General features: G+C 42.4%; 1 protein-coding gene across 2 annotated transcripts; it reads left to right on the forward strand.

The window, feature by feature from the left end:
• The first annotated feature begins 1,170 nt into the window (after positions 1-1,170).
• On the forward strand, positions 1,171-20,880 carry rorc (RAR-related orphan receptor C). 2 transcript variants are annotated; one of them, XM_030103422.1, is made up of 13 exons: positions 1,171-1,500; positions 1,593-1,673; positions 7,474-7,503; positions 16,031-16,116; positions 16,720-16,861; positions 16,958-17,302; positions 17,395-17,496; positions 17,573-17,694; positions 18,565-18,697; positions 18,807-18,914; positions 18,991-19,101; positions 19,206-19,315; positions 19,400-20,880. In XM_030103422.1, exons 1-13 carry the CDS (start codon positions 1,461-1,463, stop codon positions 19,562-19,564), a joined length of 1,575 nt encoding a protein of 524 aa, XP_029959282.1. In that variant the 5' UTR covers positions 1,171-1,460; the 3' UTR covers positions 19,565-20,880. The 2 variants fall into 2 exon arrangements, with proteins under 2 accessions (XP_029959282.1, XP_029959283.1); XM_030103423.1 differs by lacking the exons at positions 1,171-1,500; positions 1,593-1,673; positions 7,474-7,503 and adding an exon at positions 9,001-9,212.
• Positions 20,881-21,130: the final 250 nt, after the last annotated feature.

Consider the following 21,130-nt stretch of genomic DNA (forward strand, 5'->3'; position numbering starts at 1 on the left):
AAAATCTATGCCTGCCACATCTTCACATATTAAGTTGGTATAAACTCGAACATGTAGCCTATAGTGTTCCGAATTTTTTTTTACCCCTTGAGTTTTTCTCCATTCAAAGTCAATCACATTCCACCTGCATTCAGCTTCAAAGGAAGGCAGTGGGCTTCCTTTCACCTTTCACCTTCTGGGAAGCAGCACGTGTCCGGGATCAATGAGGAGCAAAGGCAAGTACAAAGTGAATACCTGGTTTTATTTATTGATTTATTTGCAAGTAATATCAATTTCTCCAGGAAAGCCAAGGCTGGAGCTTTCAACTGCTACCAACCAGCCACTAATGTAACCGAGAAGGATGGAAACAACAACGAGGCCGAACCCGGAAGTGACTGTGCTCGGACTGACATTACTCGAGACAGGGCACTTTTTTTTTTTTTTTTTTTTTTTTTTTTTTTACTTTTTAATCAACGTTCTCCTAAGCACTGATTTGAGTGACGGGGTTATTTTTGACAAGCGATCTACCGATTGCGCTGCGCAAACAATGGATCAGTTATTTACACAAAGATCCTTCAGTCTAATACATGTCATTTGTTTATTGTCAACATTAATGCGCGTGCACGTAAGCCGTCCAGAAACACAATATTCAGACAACCCCGCTGCTGAAAATGCGTTTCTGGCACGCATGTTTGGGTGAAGTTTTTTTTTTTTCAGGAGAAAGAGAGAGGAAAAAAAATCAGCTCAGTCAACTTGGATCCTCTCCCCTGCCCTAATCTTGGCCTCGGCATGTGTACACAAATACACTGTTCAGTGCATCCGGATCAGAGGAGCATTTATCACAATCATGTAAACCGAGAAGACATATCGATTATTCATCGTTTTCTTTGTGTCTTCGGCTGAGGCTTTGCGCAGCATCATTGATAAACATCTCCAGATGCATTTATTGCGGTGCAGACAGAGAGGCCTACAGGTGATTTTAACAAACAATGAAAAGGGATTTTATTTTATTTTTAAAATAAATGTTTCTATTGAAGTCCGGGAAATTGTCGTCTCTCTCCACTATTGTGTTTTCTCCATCAGTGTAGCGGAAATTTGCGGCGGCAACACGGGATTATATTTCTCAACCGAGCACTTCAAAGCAAAACCCGATCCGCTGTTATTACGTAACAGCCGGTGACATAACTCCTCGAGCCGGGGACGGTCAGGGCGCACGCGGGGCGCAGGGCGCGGGGCGGGGGGTGTGGAGCGCGCAGGGCGCACGGCCAGTGGAGCACCGGGCCCGGTCCAGCTGCACTCCACGCGCCGCCGCCGCCGCCACCGCCGCTGCTTTTCGTGCTGTCACGCGGGAAGGGGAAGTGAATTTTTTCAAAAACAAGCGCACACGAAGAGGAGAGGAGTTCAAGAGAGGAGAAGAGAGAATGACTGGCGGCTTTCAGGACCAGCAGTAGGGAGAAGGAGATGGCTGTGCACGTCTTCAAATGCCTGCGCCGGCCCGGGCGCTAGAAGAGCCTCCAACAGGTAGCGGGAGTCCCGGTAATGTCACTGGAGCTCAGAGCGACCGGCTGCCTGACTCAGCACCCCTCTGTGGTTTCTCTGTGTGTCTGTGGAAGAGTGGGAAGTGTGTTTTGACAGGAGAGTTATGGAATATGAGGAGCCCGACGTGTCCCCCGCTGAGACCCCCATCAAAAGAGGTAAGATGATCCACCTCTGAGGTGTGAGTGTGTTGTTGAGGGGCGGATCCAGGTGAAAGAGGGGAGTCAGGAGTTCAGCATGGAGGCCACCAGAAAGCTGAGTCTGCTCAGTGGAAAAGCACTTCTTTCTTGAGTTAGTGTATTTATTTTTTTACATCTTGCTTTTGTTGGCTAAATTAATTGTTTCTTTTTTTAAAGAGTGTGTGTGCCTTTCTAATTTAAACTAGGAACATTAATATCAGGTTGGACATGTCTTTGTTATGTTACCCTCTTCAAAATCTTGCTCTTCAATGCAGTTTTGAACCTTTGTATGAGTCATACAAAACAAAGATTTTCTATTCACGTCAGTTATAAAATCGTGTAACATTTAATTCAGTCAGAAACCAAGGCGTGTCCTTAAAGGGAAACCAAAGCATCTTCTTGGATGGCTCATGTTCATTTGTACTTTTCTTTGTCATAGTACAAAGGGAACACAGTGATTAGTGTTAGTTGAGTCACTGTTAAGTGAATGAGTACCCTGAGATCAAAGGGGAAGGTGGGCGCCCGCCTCCATCGAACCTCAGCCCCTGCTGCTATTTGCATTGCTGCTGCAGGTGTGTGGTCATCTTAGCTGTGGAAAACGCCAACAAGATCCTTGTCAAGACGCTTCAGCGCCCTTTGGTGCTTGTGTTGTGTGATATGTTACCTCTCCGTACCTCCTCCACACACAGTGAACCAAACTCTTATTTCCCAGTGTGCCTCTGGGCCTCCCACTCCTCCCTCTCTGCCCAGCTCTCGCCATCGCAGTCGGTTCACCTTTCTTCCGCCGGCCGTCTCTCTGTCCGGTCTCCCTCGTCACAGTGCTCGCTCTGATCTTCTGTCCCTTCACTCTCATCCATCTTTACCCCAGTAACCCTTCTCATCCTTCTCACTGGGATGTGGTTAAGGTGCTGTGAGTGGGTAAGAATGGCAGTAAGCCTGAATAATCCGCGGGGATTAGCTCTTATTTTTGCTTCTGTTTCTGGCCAATGCTTTTCTATTCAAAGCCTCTCTCTGGCTATAATCAAACCGTTGGCAGTCACGCCGGATAAGACAGCTTGTCCCTCTGCCACAGAAACCCACTGCACACCTTTCCAACTACTCTCACAGCATGGACACTCGAGTTTGTGCTCGGTTGCTTACATTGCAGCAACAGGCATTGCTTATTTCAACTGCGTTGTCTGAGCTGAAGGCACATGAAGTTCAGACTGAAGAAAGAAATGTTTTGTTTTCGTGCGTCGTCGCCAAATTGATGAGCACGGTTCATCTAAAATTTCCCTTCAGTGACCACCTGATCAGTAAATATGTCTGGAAATATTTTGATCTGCATTAGTGTGTGTATTCTGGATACTATTTGCTGATGAACTCAGTTAACCTTTAAATGCAACTGTCAGCAGTTTCGATTTGGAGCTGTTTTCCATTCGTAAAGGTGAAGCTGGAGGAAGATTTATACTTCTACCAAGCTCCACATATGAAAGATTTTTTTTTTCTTTTGATATTATGCAACCAGTAAAAGAATAAAAGGCAAATAATAAAAAGAAGGACTTTTAAAAACAAACACAGTTGACAGTTATATTTACTTACGCAGATAAGATTTAAAGAGTCTTTTTATGTTGTTTATCAACAGGGTTTTAAGAATTTTATCATGAATTTGATGGATGTCTGACTTTGTGTGTGTGTGTGTGTGTGTGCGCGCCTTCCCTTCTCCCACGGTCAAGTGGAACTGGCTCCGGCACCAAATGACCCTGAATAAGATAAAGGAGCATAGAAAATGATGGAGATCTTGATTTTTCACGTGATGCTGCATCAAGAGCAGGACGACCGGAACCCACTGCGTTCAGGCTCCGTTACACTGAAATCATTATCTGTGAGCGCAGTTTGCTTTACAGTTCACAGGGACAAGGCGAGTGTTATGTAACAAACTGTATGTGAACGCGATCTATAAATGACTTTCCTGGGCTTGGACAAATCGTAAAACTGCTGTTTTGAATCGAAACTTGAAATTATTTGTTGAATCGTAAGCTGTGCACTGTGGCGTAAAGCGAAGAAGGACCATCTGACGTGTTATCAGTGATCACTTCAGAGCAGTCTTTTACAGTATAGGATTGCATAAGGGCTGTGAAGGTGGTTTTCCCAGCTTGCCTCCTCACTTAGAAGTTAAATTTTATAAGGTAAAATCCTGATAAAACAGAAAAGAGAATATAAAAGTCAACCCTGATGTTGAGTTTATTTGATCAGATATATAGATAGACAGTAAGATAACTGTGTGTCGCTGCCAAAGTTAAAGCAGAATATCAAACATTAATTTTTAACTTTCAAACCTTTGTGAAAGAAAAAAAGTGAAATCTAGACATCAAGGAGTTAAAGGGTTTCTGAGGAAATAAATGCAATCTGGGGTGATTTACCATATCCTGCCACTGGCGCTTTTTTCAGGTTAAAGTGGAGATTCAGTGCGGTTGTACTGTTTTATTTTCACAGGCAGTTTCACACTGCTGAGATAGCTCTTCTTCATGCGACAGGCGTCTTGATTTTAGTGGCTATTGTGGGTGTTTTCTGTTTTTTTATGAACGTGTCCAGATCTTCAGACACGTTCCTTTTCCACCGTCTGATGGGATCATAAACTCCTGTTTGTAACTGGACCTGAGGCGAGCAGGGCGTGTCTCAGCGGGTCCGATCCTTTTTTCCGTGTGCCGTTTTGCTGCAAACTCATTGATTGCGTCACCCACGATCGGAGAGTTGATAACATTGATGACCTCTTTAGACTTTTGAAGACACTACTCTAACGCGGTTTTATTGAAAATAAGGTTTGAAGGATTTCTTTAGTCAAAATTCTGACTCCGTCGTCATCTTGTTGAATAATTCACATTTTTACGTCAGTGTTCAGACGCTAGTTTTTCCAGACGTTTTTTCAGATTTTGTTTGCTGTAATGTTTTTTTTTTTATTAGAATGCTTTCTTACTTTACCTGTGATTACTTGTTTTATAGTCAGTTGCGTAATGACGTCTGCTCTCATCTGTGCTGCACAGACTAGTTAGGTTACTTCTAGTAGTCGTGCAGCTTGTCCTACAGTGAAGCCTTTACGTTATTCTGTGTTCTGTGCTCGATGTGCCACGTCGGCCATGTTCAGGCAGACTTGTTGGCCTCCTCTCGGGGGCCGGTGGTCTTCGGCGCTGTTATGTAATGCAGCAAACTGTCGCTTCAGCAGCTGGCTTGTGTGTCAGGGTGTGAAGATACTGGTGAGAATTTCACTGACGAGCGGTGTTGATGGTTAGTGCCTCTTCGCTCCACTGGGTCAGGTATGGTGAGCGTGTGGTGGATTTATGGCCGAGCCGAGAGGTGCGTCTTGCTTAATGCGTCCACACCGTGTCACATTTGGGTTGCACAGGCGCAGGTGTCAGTGACTGTGTTCGTTAGATGTCCCCGCACTAACCACCATCCTCAAAGTTTTATTCCGTTCGAACTACAGGAGGGTTTTAGTCCTACTGATTCATGAGAAACACCATTAATATATGAGCGGTGTCTCCAAGCCGAGGTGTGCAGCTAACATTTTTTGCTTGATTACAGTCATTTCCTAAAACACAGTTGGACGTACTTTATTTACTTATGGCTTACCTTGTGATGGACGCACTCGGTCACCATCTGGACGGCCATCGGTGAACGGGGATGCAGTTTTTTGCGGCCCTTTCATTGTTCAGAGTTAACTCACTAATTGAGTTCGGTTTAAGTGACATGCCTGAGTTACCTTTAAGTATCTTAACAGAACTCAGACTTGAAGCATGCGGGCAGCAGGAGACAGTAAGGTAATGTTTATTTAAGGCTGAGCAGACGGCAGAGTGCAGGGCCTGAAGGCTCAGGAGCAGGAGAGAGAGAGAGAAATACAGCTGCTCCACAAGTTTAGTGAAATGTTAATTTCCTGTAACTGCTGTTATGGTCGAATTGGTGATCGGTCACAATCACCTCACAGCCAGAAGTCCTGGAGTTTCTGTGACTGAGTTTCTTTTAGTTGAGTTTATTTCAGTTAATAAATGTACATGATTTATAAAACAAAACCAGCAGCTTTTCAGGTGTGTACATGTATCTGTCATGAAACACCAAAGATCGTGCTCTTCAGAATAAAAGCTGTCTTGCTCTTTATTGTTTTTGACTAAAAAAGGTGTAGACTTGTTTACGATAACTCCACTGCATTACACTCCGTCAGAAATCAAAATGAAGTTAACACTGATCAACTTTATGTACAGATTCCAATTTACAATTGAATAGGAAATCTTTTTTTTTTCATTTAAGAAGTTAATGAACTGCTGTGTTTTTAATGCTGTTTTAACTGTTCAGTACTTCCAGTGAAACTTTTTATGATGTTTGCCTAATAGAAAGGAATAGAAATACTCGATTTATCCAAGCGGGGAATTTTTTAAAGGTAAAGGTGTCAAATCAGCCTCTCTACATGGAATGAAATAATTTTCCACAGAGTTTTAGATTTTTGGATTTTTCCATACTTAGCAGCTGGAGGAATTCCACAATAGTCACCGATGGTGAGACGCGACGTTGTCAGACACAAATTTGTGTTGACAAAATATTAAATTATTTACCTTTTTCTGTGTCACATCAGACTGGCAGGCGAGAGTCCCTTTGAAAGACTGCATATATATAAAGATACATATATAGAAGTTACAGGAAGCCACAGAGGAGAGGTTGACAGACACGCAGCAGGTTGCAGGATCAAGCCTTACCCAAGTGACAGATTATGAACACAGTTATTGTTTAAAAGTCCTTCTTTCAATTTTGAAATGATGCCTTCAGCCTGATCTGACAGCAACCTCCTGCTCAATATTTGTCTCTCCTTGGTTTAACGATCACTTTACACAACTTATTCATTTTGTCTTGATTTTTTCTTTCTCTCTCTCTCTCTCTCTCTCTCTCTCACGCTTCTTTTTTTTTTTCTTTCTACATTTTCCGCGCATGTTCGCTGCTCTGCTTTCATTCCAGGCTTTCTGCTTATGAAGCAAAACTGATTTGATGAGGGCAGTAAAACAGAGGAAACCACAGAGGGCCCGATCTAGCGCCAGACATAGGCCGACTAGCTCTACGTCTTCCATTGATACTTATCTGCACCGTCTTCACACCTTACCATCTCACACACTCTCTCACACACACACACACGCAGAATCCCACAGCTCCGGTAATAAACAGACCCTCTGCACCGTTTCTTAAACATGGACCACAATTCAGACGAACTCACAATTGCGGTCAAACAGACAGACAAAAAGGAGGACCTGTTGCTTCACTTTCCACTCTCCTCTGATTTTATCTCCTTTGTGTACATGAGCTGAAGCCTCGCACAAACATATCACACACCCCCTCTCTCAAACGCAACCTCTCTGCTTTAACTGTAGTTTCTTATCTGTTCTCAGAACTTTATAAGTTGGAAGTGCGAATGGTGTATTTATTGGTAAGAGCGGCGTGAGAGTGTTGGTCATATCAAACTGCTTCACTGTCATGTAAGCGTAGTTTTCTTGGTATAGTCTGATGAGAGTTTTGAGTAATTTCTTCCAGCTTCATACAGAAACTCCACTTTTTCCCTCAGACAAAGGCAAAAGACGAGTCAGAAAGAATAGCTTGCAGGACTTAGAGAAAAGTTTTTTTCTTCTTTGTGTTTCATCTTGAGTTGAAACTTAAATCCATTGACCTTTGACTGCAATGCCTGTTGTGTGTCTGTAATTGTGATGCTGTGGAGAAAACGGGCTCGGTTTTCATTCATTTCACCTCCTTTTCGTTCTTCCTTTAGGAGGCACCGTGTCCAAGAAGACTCATTTAAGTAAGTTGTTCTCCGAAGACCTTCAGCCTGCGCATGTGTGCTCACATGGTTATGACGCTGTTTATGTTTGTGCTAGATCAGTGTGCATGCTCCTGCGGTGAGCTTCATATTTAGTAAACATACATCAATGCACCTGTATTGCACGACACACACACACACACACACACACACACGCGCACACATTTGGTGGTGTCGGTAGAGCTGATCTATTAGCACCCTAGTATGCGTGCTCTGTGTTGCACCTGTGCAGCCCTCCACACACGCACGTGCGCATGCACGGACACACACACACACACACACACACACACACACACACACACACACACACACACACACACACACACACACACACACACACACACACACACACACACACACACACACACAGAGGAAGATACCAAAAACCTTGCCTTCTGAATGCAGTTGATAAAGATAACATCTTGTCTTTTTTTAACTTCTCTGGTTTAACACTTTCTGCCACAACTTTAGCACACCTGGTGGTGTTATCGAGTGTGGAGACGCGGTGTGTGTGAGACACGCCGCCACCCTTCATTTTAGCTGGTAAAACGATGAAAAGGCTCAAACTGGATGACGGAAGGTGTATTGATCATTTGGTCTTGGCCGGTTTGGGAAGATACCAACAGGAGACCTGGGAGCTGTGCTGAATGGCCACTCAGTATATTCACTCTGTGTTTTTTTTTTTTTGCAACTTCTGCCACTCAATTAATTTTTTTTTAGAAGGTTAAGGATTAAAGATGATGCTTTGTTTAAAAACCTATTAGGATTTTTTTTTTTAACTGACAGCATCATATTAGGTGATATTGCCATCCTCAGTATATTAAATTGTTTGAATTAGCTTAACTTTAATCAAGTATAATATTGAAATACTGAGTTGAGCACACCTATGCTGGTGGCTTTTGACAACTGATGCTAACACTTGAACTTCTCTTGTGAAAGCAGCGTTTTTTCGTAAAGTATGTTACAGATTTTAAGGCTGAATTTGTAAAAACTCACCAAACTTCATTTTATTAAGTGCCAGACAGTCAAGAGGAGAAAACATTGTAAGATAAAAGGAATTATTAATTTTTTTTCACTTCGATAACCGTATATGTATAAAATCAGGAAAAGAATAAATGTAATGAATCTAAAGTCGCATGTCAAGTGTGAGAAGTATTTCACGAAGACGCCTTACCTCTGCAACTCATGTTTTTACTGCATCCTCAGCGTCTAAGTCGTCAACTGAAGGTGCCAGACAATATAAAATATTTGGAGACAGGTCTTACAGAGTGAGGGGGTGAAGGACAACAACAAAGGCACGCAAAAGTACCTTGAGAAAGGAGTCAGAGCAGGGGACAGTCCCCCCTTTTTGTCTCTGCTGTCTTTCCTCCCTCTCTCTCTCTCTCTCTCTCGTCACACACACACACGCACACACATACATACACACGCCAACAAGGAAGATGAGGCGGTGACTGACACTCAAAAGACCGACTATGTGCGATGAAGCTGCAGTGAACGCTCGACCTTGTTCGCCAAAGGACGAAGACAGCACGGAGGACGAGCGAAAGATCTAGCTGCTGCAAAATAAAAGAAACGAGCGAGCCTGTGCGCCAAAAGGCAGACTGCAGACAGAGTGAGAGGAAAAGTGAACTTACGAAAGGTGAAAGTAGGACAGACGTCTGAGACAAGTGGAGGAGTGAGGATGATGCGAGGTAGGATTCAGTTGTGTGTTTGGTGTGTGTGCGTGTGCGTGTGTGTTTATTTGATCAATTAAATGCTTCCTGATGACAGTTCTGGTCACTGAGGGCAAAGTGAGCGAAGGTTCTGATCGTGCATGTCGTCGCTGTCAGAACGTCTCACGGCTACGTTGCATCTTTTGTGAGTTTTCATCGAAGCCTGAGATGCCTTCACACAAACTTCACACACACACACCAGCATTTCACATGAAAAACTTTTTCTCGTATGGAAAAACATCTCATTTTGCAATATTTTTTTTTTTTATATTCCCACAACGTTGATGAATCTTAATTTGCAATCAGCATTTCAGCTTTATTGGAGTAATTCAGTGTATAATACACACATTTACCTATAGTTCAGTGTTGTACAGAACTTGAGTGAGGTACGATTGCCATTTATATATATAAAATTATGATTTGTGAATTTCTCCAGGCTCGTCTTATGCTATCTCTTATTTGGGAATGTGCTTCGGCAGTTGGCCGCATTCACAGAAACTGATGTTTTTCACTCTGACTGCTCTGCTAAATGACTCAGCTGTGTCCCCACTTTGATCAATTTAGAGTTTGAGTAATGTCACAGATATTTCCACCGTTTTTCACTCCTGCATGTACAGTTCTCCTCAGGTAAGTCGCAAGGTTAATCTCACAGATTAATGCTGTTCAAAATCTAGAATATTTTGGTAGAAATCTCATGCTAAACACGGATCTTTTTTTGTTGCTGTTGTTGGGATTCATTGTGCCGCCATTGTCATAATCAGCCATTTATTGGGCAACTGATCATGTTTGTAACTTTTTCCTTTCATCCTCTTTCATCGAACAAGTGATCGTGTATTGAAAGCAACCGTATAATACATCAATTAATTGTTTTTATAACCTGTTAGAAAGGTGATTCTGATCATGTCTTTGCCTCCTTGCTCTGGCAAAGCATCTTTTCTTTCCAGTTAGTTCGCTGCTTTTATCATTTATCTTAAAAAATATAATCAAGAAACTATATAAAAAAAAAAATGTATCTTTAGAAAATATTGTACAGGTAAAAGTAGTTTACATTTTCAAATCCATACTCAATGCTTTTAGTGAGTTGTGCTAGTGCTTTTTTTTTGTTTTACAAATTATGCAGGACATTAGAAAAACAGTGATACATTTTTATAAGTTAGAGATTTTTAGGTTAAGATTTGGTTCATTATGTGTAAAGATTAATACCATTTCATATAAAGATGTTAAACTTTGATTTCAATTTGTGAATTTGTCATGAAACATCCGACGTCATTGAATCTAAAAGGACGAACAGTGTCAATCGATCTCTGATCCAGGGCACCGGGTTTCTTTATGACTTTGCAATTTAGAAAAAAAAAAAAAAAAACTCTTTTTTTGGAAGCACCCGATGCTAACCAACACACGTACTTTGCGACTGCTGGTTATCGGTCAGAGTCGATCAATTCCTTAGATGAACTGCAGACAGGATGCAGACAAAATGCAAGGCTGTGACAAAGATGATTCATTTCATGTCTCAAACAGTAAACTTCCAAACTACCGAAACACTTTTTACTGGTCATGACAGATTACTTGCACAGTGTCATTATTGCAGCACACACATTCACACTCACACACATACGCACACACACACACACGCAGACGCACACACACACACACACACACGCACATCCACAGCTGTTTTTCAGATGGTGCTTACATGTATCGTATCTTCGCCCTGCAGCTGTGCGTGGATACTGTATGCACGCACAAGAGGAAATCAAGTTCCAACTGTTGAAAATCTATCTTCATACTTCTGTGTGTGTCTTCGCCACAGCTGGAGTTCGATGCATTGTTCTACTTTCACGGCTCCAAACCATCCCGAATTCCCACAGCCCAACGTTCAAATGGTTTTTGTCGTGCACGTGGGGGGTCCTGCCTGAGTTCTGATGCAGGGTCTTTATCAGATAGGATTTCCTTGTTCCTCTGGGTGCAAAAACCTGCACCGCGCTTCTAAAGCTGCACAAGCATTTGCTTCAGATCAAAGAAAACTTCCAAATAGCAGGTGACACATTCCCTCCAAAATACAGTGAATTAAATACAGTATTTGAGCTGATTCATCCCTTTTGCTACTTTGAAAACGTTACCTTCAGACGCCGTCAATTTCAGCTTCAGAGTTAAATCTGATGCTAATTAGTGTTTCAATCAGTTTTGATTTTCCTTTTTGTAGTTTTAATTACCGAATAGTTAATGAAATTCACTTTTAAAGAAGTTTTTACGTATACACCATCAAACCATCACAGTTTGATTGTAACATATTGATTTATACTCCACCTGTTGAGTGGTTTACAGGCAATGACACACACACACACACACACACACACACACACACACACACACACACACACAAAAACACATTTTATTAAAGACTTGGGTCTAATTTGCAGCAGATGTATTTTATTTCACCTGTGGATTTAAGGCCTTAAGTACATCAGATGCAGCTTCATCTGTACGAACACCCGAACGGTTGGAGACGCTTTGAATTATCTTGGAGAAAATTAATAAAACAACAAAACAGTAAGAAGCTGAAACGAAACGATGCTCCAGTGTGTGTTCTTCAAACAGGTTAGCACTGTTGATTCTTCTCTTCTGTTTTGTCAAGATGACGCTTTTAGTGCTAAATTACATTCTGTTGATAAAATGAAAGCTGGAGACGAAAAATACTCTTATTTCACATTCTCAGTGCGATTCTTCTTTTTGTAGCAGGAAAAATTGTTTCAAAGTTGCTCATGATGTTATATATATCTATTATTAACTACATTTTTAAAAACAAATTCAAAAGAGCATTATTTTAAAGGGTGATGTGCAGCAATTTCTTCATCAAATTCTGGTGTCGTACTGATAAATGAGAACGTTTAGTGCCGTCATTTCCACATAACTGAAATGATAAAACTGCTGATATATATTGAGAGCCCAATTTAAGATTATTATTTAAAATGTACCAAATTCACAAAGTTTTACAGTATGAAGCTTCCGTTGAAGAAAGTAAATATAAAACAATATGAAAAGAGATTACAAAATTCTGCATGTGCTGGTAAATTGTGTTCAATCCTCCACATTACGTAAAAGCATGTCTGTGATATTTCAACACTGTGTGGGTCTGCGTGTGTGTGTGTGTTAATATGGGTGCAATGTGGGTATACAAACTTGCATTTGCACTCCTGCTTGCGTATGTACCAAAGATAAGTTTCCGTCAAAGGAAAGTTGAGGTTTTCTGTCCGTTTACAGTGCAACAAACAAACTGCTGACGAGGAGATTTCAGGCTGATCTGTATCTGTATTGTTTCAATGCACCATCCTCTAAACTCCCAAACAAAAATAAAAGCCATGGATAGCATTCTTTTTTTTCCATTTATTCACAATTTCAGTTTTCTTGGTTGTGACTAGTTCTGCCACAGATCCCATTTTTTTCTCCAAATGACTCTCGCTAAGCTTCAGATTACTGTCCAGGACCCCAGAAATTATATTTCTTTGTTTTGCCCCCAAAGAAAACGCAAACTTATGTTTGTCTTTTCAGTGCTTTTCAAGTTTACTTGTGCATGTCATTGATAGCTGAAAATACCGATTGAAAGACTGTCAGACCATCTCTGTGCGGCGTGGTACACTTTTATGTGCGGAAGTGTGGGTGGTGGCGCTCTTTTATTTTCACTGACAATTGGAAATATTTCCATCGCTGAACCACTTTGTGTACCCGAACACCTCCATCTTTAGGCCTGCGTGTAGCAGGTTTAAGCGAATGCGTTAACCCTTTAAAAACCGAGATGGTGTGACGCTCAGAGTGAAAAGAGTTCGTCTCTTCAACCACAAGGCCTGTTTGAATCATTTTGGGGTCGTAACGATGGAAACTCTTTATATTTGCCTGAAAGGTGTTTTGACACGAGACTCGTTTGGTAATTCATGTGATTCGGGCTGGATTGGACCTTCAGGCTCTCACAATGTCGGAGGAGAAATCTAAAATGTTGGGAGTCCATGGAGAAACGTTGTAATGGGTTGATAACCGGAATAAAATGATTCCATTGATTACTTCATCGTGAAGACGTCAGATCCGCAGTGACGGCAGGTTCTGATCACTGATCCGCGTTACCGCAGTCATGCTGACTCAATTTTATTCGTCAATTGACCTCATTTTCCTGCTTGCTCTAAATATTCTGAACTGACTTACAGTGTTACAAAAGGCGCATATAAATTTAATGAATAATCATCACTGTTATGTTGAGAACATTTTCTTATGCGTCAGTATCTAACCAGTTCCTTTTTGACATACATTTGTCATTCTTTCTAACACTGTCTTCTGTTTTTTTTTTTTTTTTTTTTTTTGCAAAGACAACACAATCAGTTCATCATTTGTGACTGAGAAAGCCACTAAAGGGAGATACAAACGCGGTGTCATATTTTTATCTCTTCCTCTCCTGCGTGTACAGGCAGAGAGGTGCTGGGTTTCTTTGGTGTCGCTCTGTTGCTGCTGATAAAGACAAAAGCGCTCACATCCACCGCTGACTGTCTACGGTCGCTCTGACTTCTGTCCAATTCCACTCAGTTTCAGGCGTCTCGTTACTCTCGGACTTTCAAAAGCAGCATTTTTTTTTTTTCATGTTTTGCATCTAAAACGAAGGATAGTTTGATTTACTCAGATTACACTTGTGCCACCTGTGCTTCTTTGTGTTACCTGAACGTTGGAAAGTTGGTGGAGGAACTGTGTGTTACTGGTGTGTGTTCATGTGTGTGAATGGGTGAGTGAGTGAGTGAACAGTGAAAGGTTGTGGGTCACGGTGGATTTCCTGTTGTTTGAGGTTGACAATCAGAACTGAAATAGCATGAAGAACAGATCGCTAATGTTCTGTGTGCTGATCCTGCACATCAGACAGACTTTCATTTTGAGGTATGCGTTTTCATTGCTTCGGGTTTGTTTTTTTAGTCGGTCGCTTAACAAGATGAGTCAAAAAAATTGGTGATCTATCAGATCATGAGATGGAGGTGATTTGAATTGATGAGATATTTTCTTTCGAGGCGGTCGGTCTGGACTCTCTGAGTTTTTTCTTGTTCTCTGTGTGAATAAACGACAACCGTGTAAGAATGTGTTTTCTGTGTGGTTAGACAGACCAAAGCATCTCCGTCTGAACTGCAGTGGTCGAATCTGTGAAATTCTTCATTTAATCACGGTGAATCTTGAGGTTTATCAGTTTGTTTTTAGTTAGCAGTATCTGTGGTCTCATTAGTGGTGCAGTGATTTTTCTGATTCATCGCTTATGTTTGTCTCGAGTGTGTCACTTTTATTCACTCTTCGGAGCGGCCGTCCTCCCCTGAAGCCTTTAGGAAATCCTTCTGGCATCCGATAAAGAGGGCACACACACACACACACTGACACACTAACACACACTCGCGAAGAAATCTGACACAGTTCTCTACGGAAACGCAAATACTACTACGGCATATAAATATCATCATGGTGCACACGTAAGAGTCTGTCTGGCAGCAAACAGTCACAAATTTGGTGCATTTGTGGAAGGAAGCGAGACGACCGCTGTAAAAGATGATCAGAAAGATTATTATGCGTTTGCAGTCTGCTCGGTACGTCACGCACGCCGGCTGTGGGGATTGTGTCCATTGAAGTGTCCTGCTGACACTCGACTGAATCAAATTTTATCTTAATTGTGAGAAAAATCGCCACCGAGCAAGAGGCTGGTGGGTGTGAGGCTCCGAAGAGCAGGGGCACGGGGGGTGGAGGGGATGAGGTGAGAGGGGGATGGCCATTACTGGCAGTGATGAAGGGGAGAGTGCATTACTGGCAGCTGTGTCCTTTATGAGCGAGACAGAGAGGGATTCACAAAGAAAGACCTGACATGAAAGAGGGACAGTCAGACTGAAAGAGAAGCCAGGCAACCACTTGAAAGGACTCTGAGGTTGACACCTTCGTATCCTCCGCCTTTCTCCATTTGCAAATATTCCACGTCTTCAGAAGACTCCCTTTTTTATGCATTTGATGTTATTTTGTTCATTAAGAAGAACAAAAGGTGTTTAAAGAGAGGAAAATACCTTTTTGGTTTGCCATGGTCGCAGAAACATGCAGTGTTTAAGGGGAAGTACAGCTTCAGACACAGGTTCTCACGGTGGGAATCACGTTGCTGTCTGCTTCTGAAATGTGTTGTCATATTTTACATAAACAGACAGAATCTGTCTGCTATCAGTGCTGAGATTGACATTATACACTGATATTTTTTCTGACTTTTAATAACTTACAATTATATTTTACTGAAATCGTAAACATTCAAGAATCTACTAGTTTTTAAATATTTTTGCTTTCAGTGTCTACCAGATGATTGAGTTGCTGGAGACAATTAATTCTAGAGAGCTGAACTTCGCCTGCTTGTGTTCTTGCGATAACAGTTGTTGTGGTTTTTTTAATGCCTGTAGCGGGGACGGTCTAGTCTGAGGCAGCAGAAGCCATGAAGACTGAAAACTAACCTGCTGAGACAAGTCAAAGTTTGTAGAGAACTCTGTGAGTTGTGGTTGGATTTTAAGCTACAGTTTGATCCTTGCCTGATTAAAGTATACTTGGGCCTGAGATTAATTTTCAAGTTGCTTCTGTATTCTGTCCAGCACCCAACATGACACCCTATTCACCACCACTGTGTGAGGAGCTGACATTATGAGATCGCTATGTAACCTACTGATGACCAGCCTGACTCTATTCTGTGGCACCTCTGCAGAAAAAGCAAAGTGGTTTGAAAAATATTCACATGATGTTTATTTCTGTGATTGTTTCAGCCCAGATTGAAGTTATTCCCTGCAAGATCTGTGGGGATAAGTCCTCTGGAGTGCATTATGGAGTCATTACCTGTGAAGGCTGCAAGGTGAGACACATGCACACACACACGCACGCACACACACACACACACACACACACACACACACACACACACACACACACACACACACACACACACACACACACACACACACACACACACACACACACACACACACACTCATATCTACTGTATTTATTGCTCTCTGTTCTATTTCTCTCTTACTATCCTCTAAAGTGCAAAGATTTCACAATGACAGCACCTTCAGATAGAATTATAATCCTCTCATTTGAGCACTGGTACCATGGCCAAGTTATGCTGATGTACATAAGGTGTGAAAACCACTATTGCAACTTAAAAATAATTAATCTGCTTTCAGCCAATCATTGGTCCTCCTCTAATGTTGCCTGCTATAACAGGTCAACCTAAAGGACACAGTTCTCTTTTTCTTTTTTTTTATTTATCCCGGTCTCATTGACTTTGAATCATAACACACAGTCATGGTGCCAGTGCATACATAAAACACAACAAAATTAATGAACCATTTCACAAATTCTCTTGTTTTTTCTTAACTTTCAAAAACAAAAATCTTAGCATGTCCCGTACATGAATAATGCTTGTTTTGGTCGTGCTTGCGCCTGCTCTCAGGGATTTTTCCGGCGTAGCCAGCTGCCCACCGTATCCTACTCCTGCTCGAGGCAAAGCAACTGTCAGATCGACCGAGCCAGCCGCAACCGCTGCCAGCACTGCCGCTTGCAGAAGTGTTTGGCGCAGGGCATGAGCCGAGATGGTGAGACACGAAAAGGGACTCACTGGAAACCTAAAAAAAACCCCACTTTATTCTTCGTTCACGGCTCGCTTTTCGCTCGTCCGTTTGCTTTCGTAGCGGTGAAGTTTGGTCGAATGTCCAAACGCCAGCGGGACTCCCTGATCGCCGAGGTGGAGAGGCACCGGCAGCAGCAGCAGCAGCAGCAGCTCCAGGGAGACAGCCAGGCCGTGCTGTCCTACCCCGCCAAGAACCGTCAGGACCGCTCCCCGCAGCTCCTGCAGCCCATTTCCTCCACCTACGCCTACGCTGGCGACGCCGAGCTGTTAAACTACGCCGCGGACGTCCACCCGTACCTGCTGTGCTCCCCCAACGACTCGCAGGTGTCCGGGATGATCTACCGAAGCGCCGGCGTCTCTCCCGCCCAGGGAAGGGGGGATAACGGCGGACACCCTGACATAAGAGGTGAGTTCCTGGGAGCACAGCTCACTGAATGCATTTCTATTGATCAGCCTCTGGTTTGTAACATCGGTCTCGTTCTTCTTGTGTTACTGAAGGTTTTGACTCCAGACAGTCGCCTCATGATCTGATGGCGATTCATTCCTACAACTCCTTCGAGGATCCTTACAGCCTCTACCCTCACTCACTGCGAAACATAGGTGAAGAAACGCGACCAAAATGTGCAAGACGCTGAGTTATACTTGAAGTGTTTACAGTCCTTTTGCATCTTTGCAGATGAACTTTGTGCCAGCATCGTGCACTGCCACAGAGAGACCAGCCAGTACAGGGCGGAGGAGCTGCAGGCCCTCAAGCTGAAGCTGTTCAGCAGAGAGGAGATCCAGGCCTACCAGAGCAAAGTAACCCCACTTCTGTTCACCCCCCCCCCCTTTTTTTTTTCAGGTTTTATTTGTGATGTGTGTGATCTTTTCTCAGTCTCAACTGAAAACATGCAATGTCTCATGTCTCGAAGCCGCATTTATTTGATGAGTCAAAGTGAAAGCAGAAAATTTCTGCATTTGTTTCCCCCCTCCTCCTCTATGCTGATCAAAGAAAAAACCAAAGTGGTAAAAAGAGAGCGCTGCACGACAAAACCATCGCATTGTACGAGATGACTGAAATGTTAGACTTTTGAATTTATTGCTTTAAGCAGAGGAAGTAACAGATCATAAACCCTGATGCAGTTGAGTAGTATTTTTTTGGTCCTTGTGCTTTTTAGTTTCCTCAAAGATGTAAGTTTACTCCTTCATAATTTCAGCACTTTTAAAATCCGAAGCTAAGTTAAGCTGAGATTGTTATCAAGATAAATTTTCCACGCGCGGCTCATACATAAGAAGAATACAAAAGAGATTATATCGTATGTGGTGCTTTCGATTTGGTTTGTGTAGAATATTCATCAATGGGAATTAGTGGGTTACATACGTCACATCAGCTGCATGACGAGCAGCAGAAATGAACACATTTTATTGTGTGCGTATAAAAAAAAAAAACTCATGATGCTGTACAGTTTGAAAGCACAATGAATGTAACAATAAAAACACTATAAAATGAATCACATTAAAAACAGGGACTCAGATGCACAATTGAATAATAGACTAATCTGTTAATTCAGTTAAATCATTTTAAAAGAATATAAATTCAATGCTCTTTAGTTCTTTCTTTTGGTTGTTTCACAAAGAAACTCTTGGCAGAAAAAAGAAAGGTTTTCCCTCTGTGTGACTGTTGTGTAGTCGGTGGATGAGATGTGGCAGCACTGTGCCGTCCGGCTGACCGACGCTGTGCAGTACGTGGTGGAGTTTGCAAAACGCATCCCGGGTTTCCGGATGCTCAACCAGAACGACCAGATCGCACTCTTGAAAACCGGTGATTTTCTCTTCATTTCACAAACATGAGTTTTAGTCATAACATTCAAAATGCTTTCCTCTGCTGCGTACTGATGTATTTCCGCCCTTTGTCCTGTTTTTCCACGCAGGGTCCATGGAGGTGGTTCTGCTCAGGATGAGTCGCTCCTTCAACACAGAGAACAGCACTGTGTTCTTCGACGGGAAGTTTGCCGGAGTGGAAATCTTCAAGTCTCTGGGTGAGTGAACCGATCTGGAAACAAAGCTACAAACGTGGTGACTTGTAATTGTGCTGACTGGTGTCTTTTCTTGCAGCGTGCGGCGATCTGATCATGGCGGTGTTTGACTTCGCTCATGATATGTGTGCTCTGAAGCTCAGTGAGCAGCAGATCGCCCTCTTCAGCGCTCTGGTGCTGATCAATGCAGGTGAGACTCACTCGACGCCTCTGAATGTGTAATGGGAGTTTGGCAGAGTTCATCATTTTAAAAACGGCGGTGACCGTATGTTCTGTAAATGTTGTTTTCCGCAGATCGTCCGTGTCTGGAGGAGAGAGGCAAAGTGCAACGGGTGCAGAGAAGTGTGGAGTTAGGACTCACGCACATTTTACACAGAGACCACCAAGAAAATCTGATGCCCAAGGTACAAGAGTGAACTAATACACACTGTCTTCACTTCACTGCGGCCTGCAGTCGCGGTGTAACTGCTTGTGTTTGCTCCTTGCAGCTGTACCAGAGGATGGCGGTGTTGCGCTCCCTGTGTCGGCTGCACTTGGAGAAGCTGGGCTGGTTCAGCCAGCGGTACCCGCTCACCGCTCACTCTCTGTTCCCTCCTCTCTACAAGGAGCTGTTTGCGTCTGAGGCCGAGCTGCTGCCAGGAGCCGCTCACTGAGCATTCACTGGAATATGCAAAGACAGTCGCACACACTCACACATAGACGTGTTATTTTTAAATACCAGCACTTCCCGAAAACAGTATATTTTTCTAATATTGATAATCGACAAGGAAAGAACAGATCTTGTAGAAAGGTGCACGACCTTCAGCAGAGATGTTTGTAGTAATCTATATCAAAGATTCAATATTTTTGAGCTTGAAATGATGATTTGTGGTTGTTCCAGGGAAACATTTTGCTGTTCTGTTTGTCGTCAGTCCAGTACGTGATTCATTCTGTCTCAGGTTGTAATGTTGTGCTTCTGTCCAGTCATAGTTTCTGTGTGTCACAGTGTGGTCAGGCATACAGACTCACAGAGGCAAGGCCCGGTCACCAAATGAAAAGCTGCTCCTTCGAGTGGAAATACAATTTCAGGTTGGGTTGAGATGTACCTTTTGCTTAAAAAGTAATTAAAACATAGACACACACACACACACACACCAAAAAAAGTTATCAAAATGAACAAAAGCAGTACTTTTCATTGAATGGAGTGTTCCTCCTCTAGAGGGCGCCAGAGAGTTTCAAGAAAAATCAGGATGTTAGGATATCTTTTCTCCTGCCTGATGTTTAAAGGACATTAACATTAGTATTGTATTAAGGATTGTCCTGGCAGGCCAATGAATAAATAAACACATAAAACAATTTGCTCACAAACATCACAAAAAAAGATCATCTTTGTCACACTCTGATTGGTGATTGTCCTGTTTTTCCTTTGAGGTATTTTTCCCCCAAAAGGTTTTTTGGGCTGCAGCTTTACTGTAACATATGTCGGGTCGATGTGGTGCTGAATGGGCCAGTTTCAAACTGAGCACATCTAAACAAATGTGAAACAGCATGCCTCTCTGTGTCTGTATGTCTCTAGAGAAGACTTCCTCCTCAGGTTGATGTCACTGATTGATCAATAAACCTTGCAGGGCAGTGATACCTCTGTAATATTTTATGTTCCTCTAGGTAAACCCTTGCAGGATTTTTTTATATTATATATTTTGAGCTTTGGAAAGATTTTGCATTAAATGTAGACATGATATTCAGGTAAAATGTCAGCTATGGTAATAATATCTTCATCTGTGTGCTAACTCTTCTTTCCCTGATCAACTTTCACGTGTTGTTTTCTTTGTATCTTTAATAAAGCCGTGAATAAAGAAGGTGAAGAAGAAATGTTGAGGGGTTTCAGCATTAAATACTGGACTTCCAGGTGTAGTTTTCTCTGTTCCCAGAACTTAATGGAGGTGATTTTATGTAAGCCTTTAAATAAACTGCTGAAGCTGTGACACCATGCACTGATCTCATCTGGTTCCTTTTTCAGATACATCGGCCGATAGATCAGCTGTGCAAGAGGTTTATATTCTCAGCATTATGAGGAAGAAGGTCACTTAAGCAACATTTCTGTTTTGCAGCTGCAGCAATTAACTTGTCGGAAATGTTAGTCATTGTGGTGACTTTTGGAAATGGTTTGTGGAAAGTTGTCATCAGGTTGCTGTACACAAAAACTGTTGCTAACAAAGTGAAGAGGAAGCATATTGAAG

The sequence above is a fragment of the Salarias fasciatus genome, chromosome 11, assembly GCF_902148845.1.
Source record: "Salarias fasciatus chromosome 11, fSalaFa1.1, whole genome shotgun sequence".
Lineage (NCBI taxonomy): Eukaryota > Metazoa > Chordata > Actinopteri > Blenniiformes > Blenniidae > Salarias > Salarias fasciatus.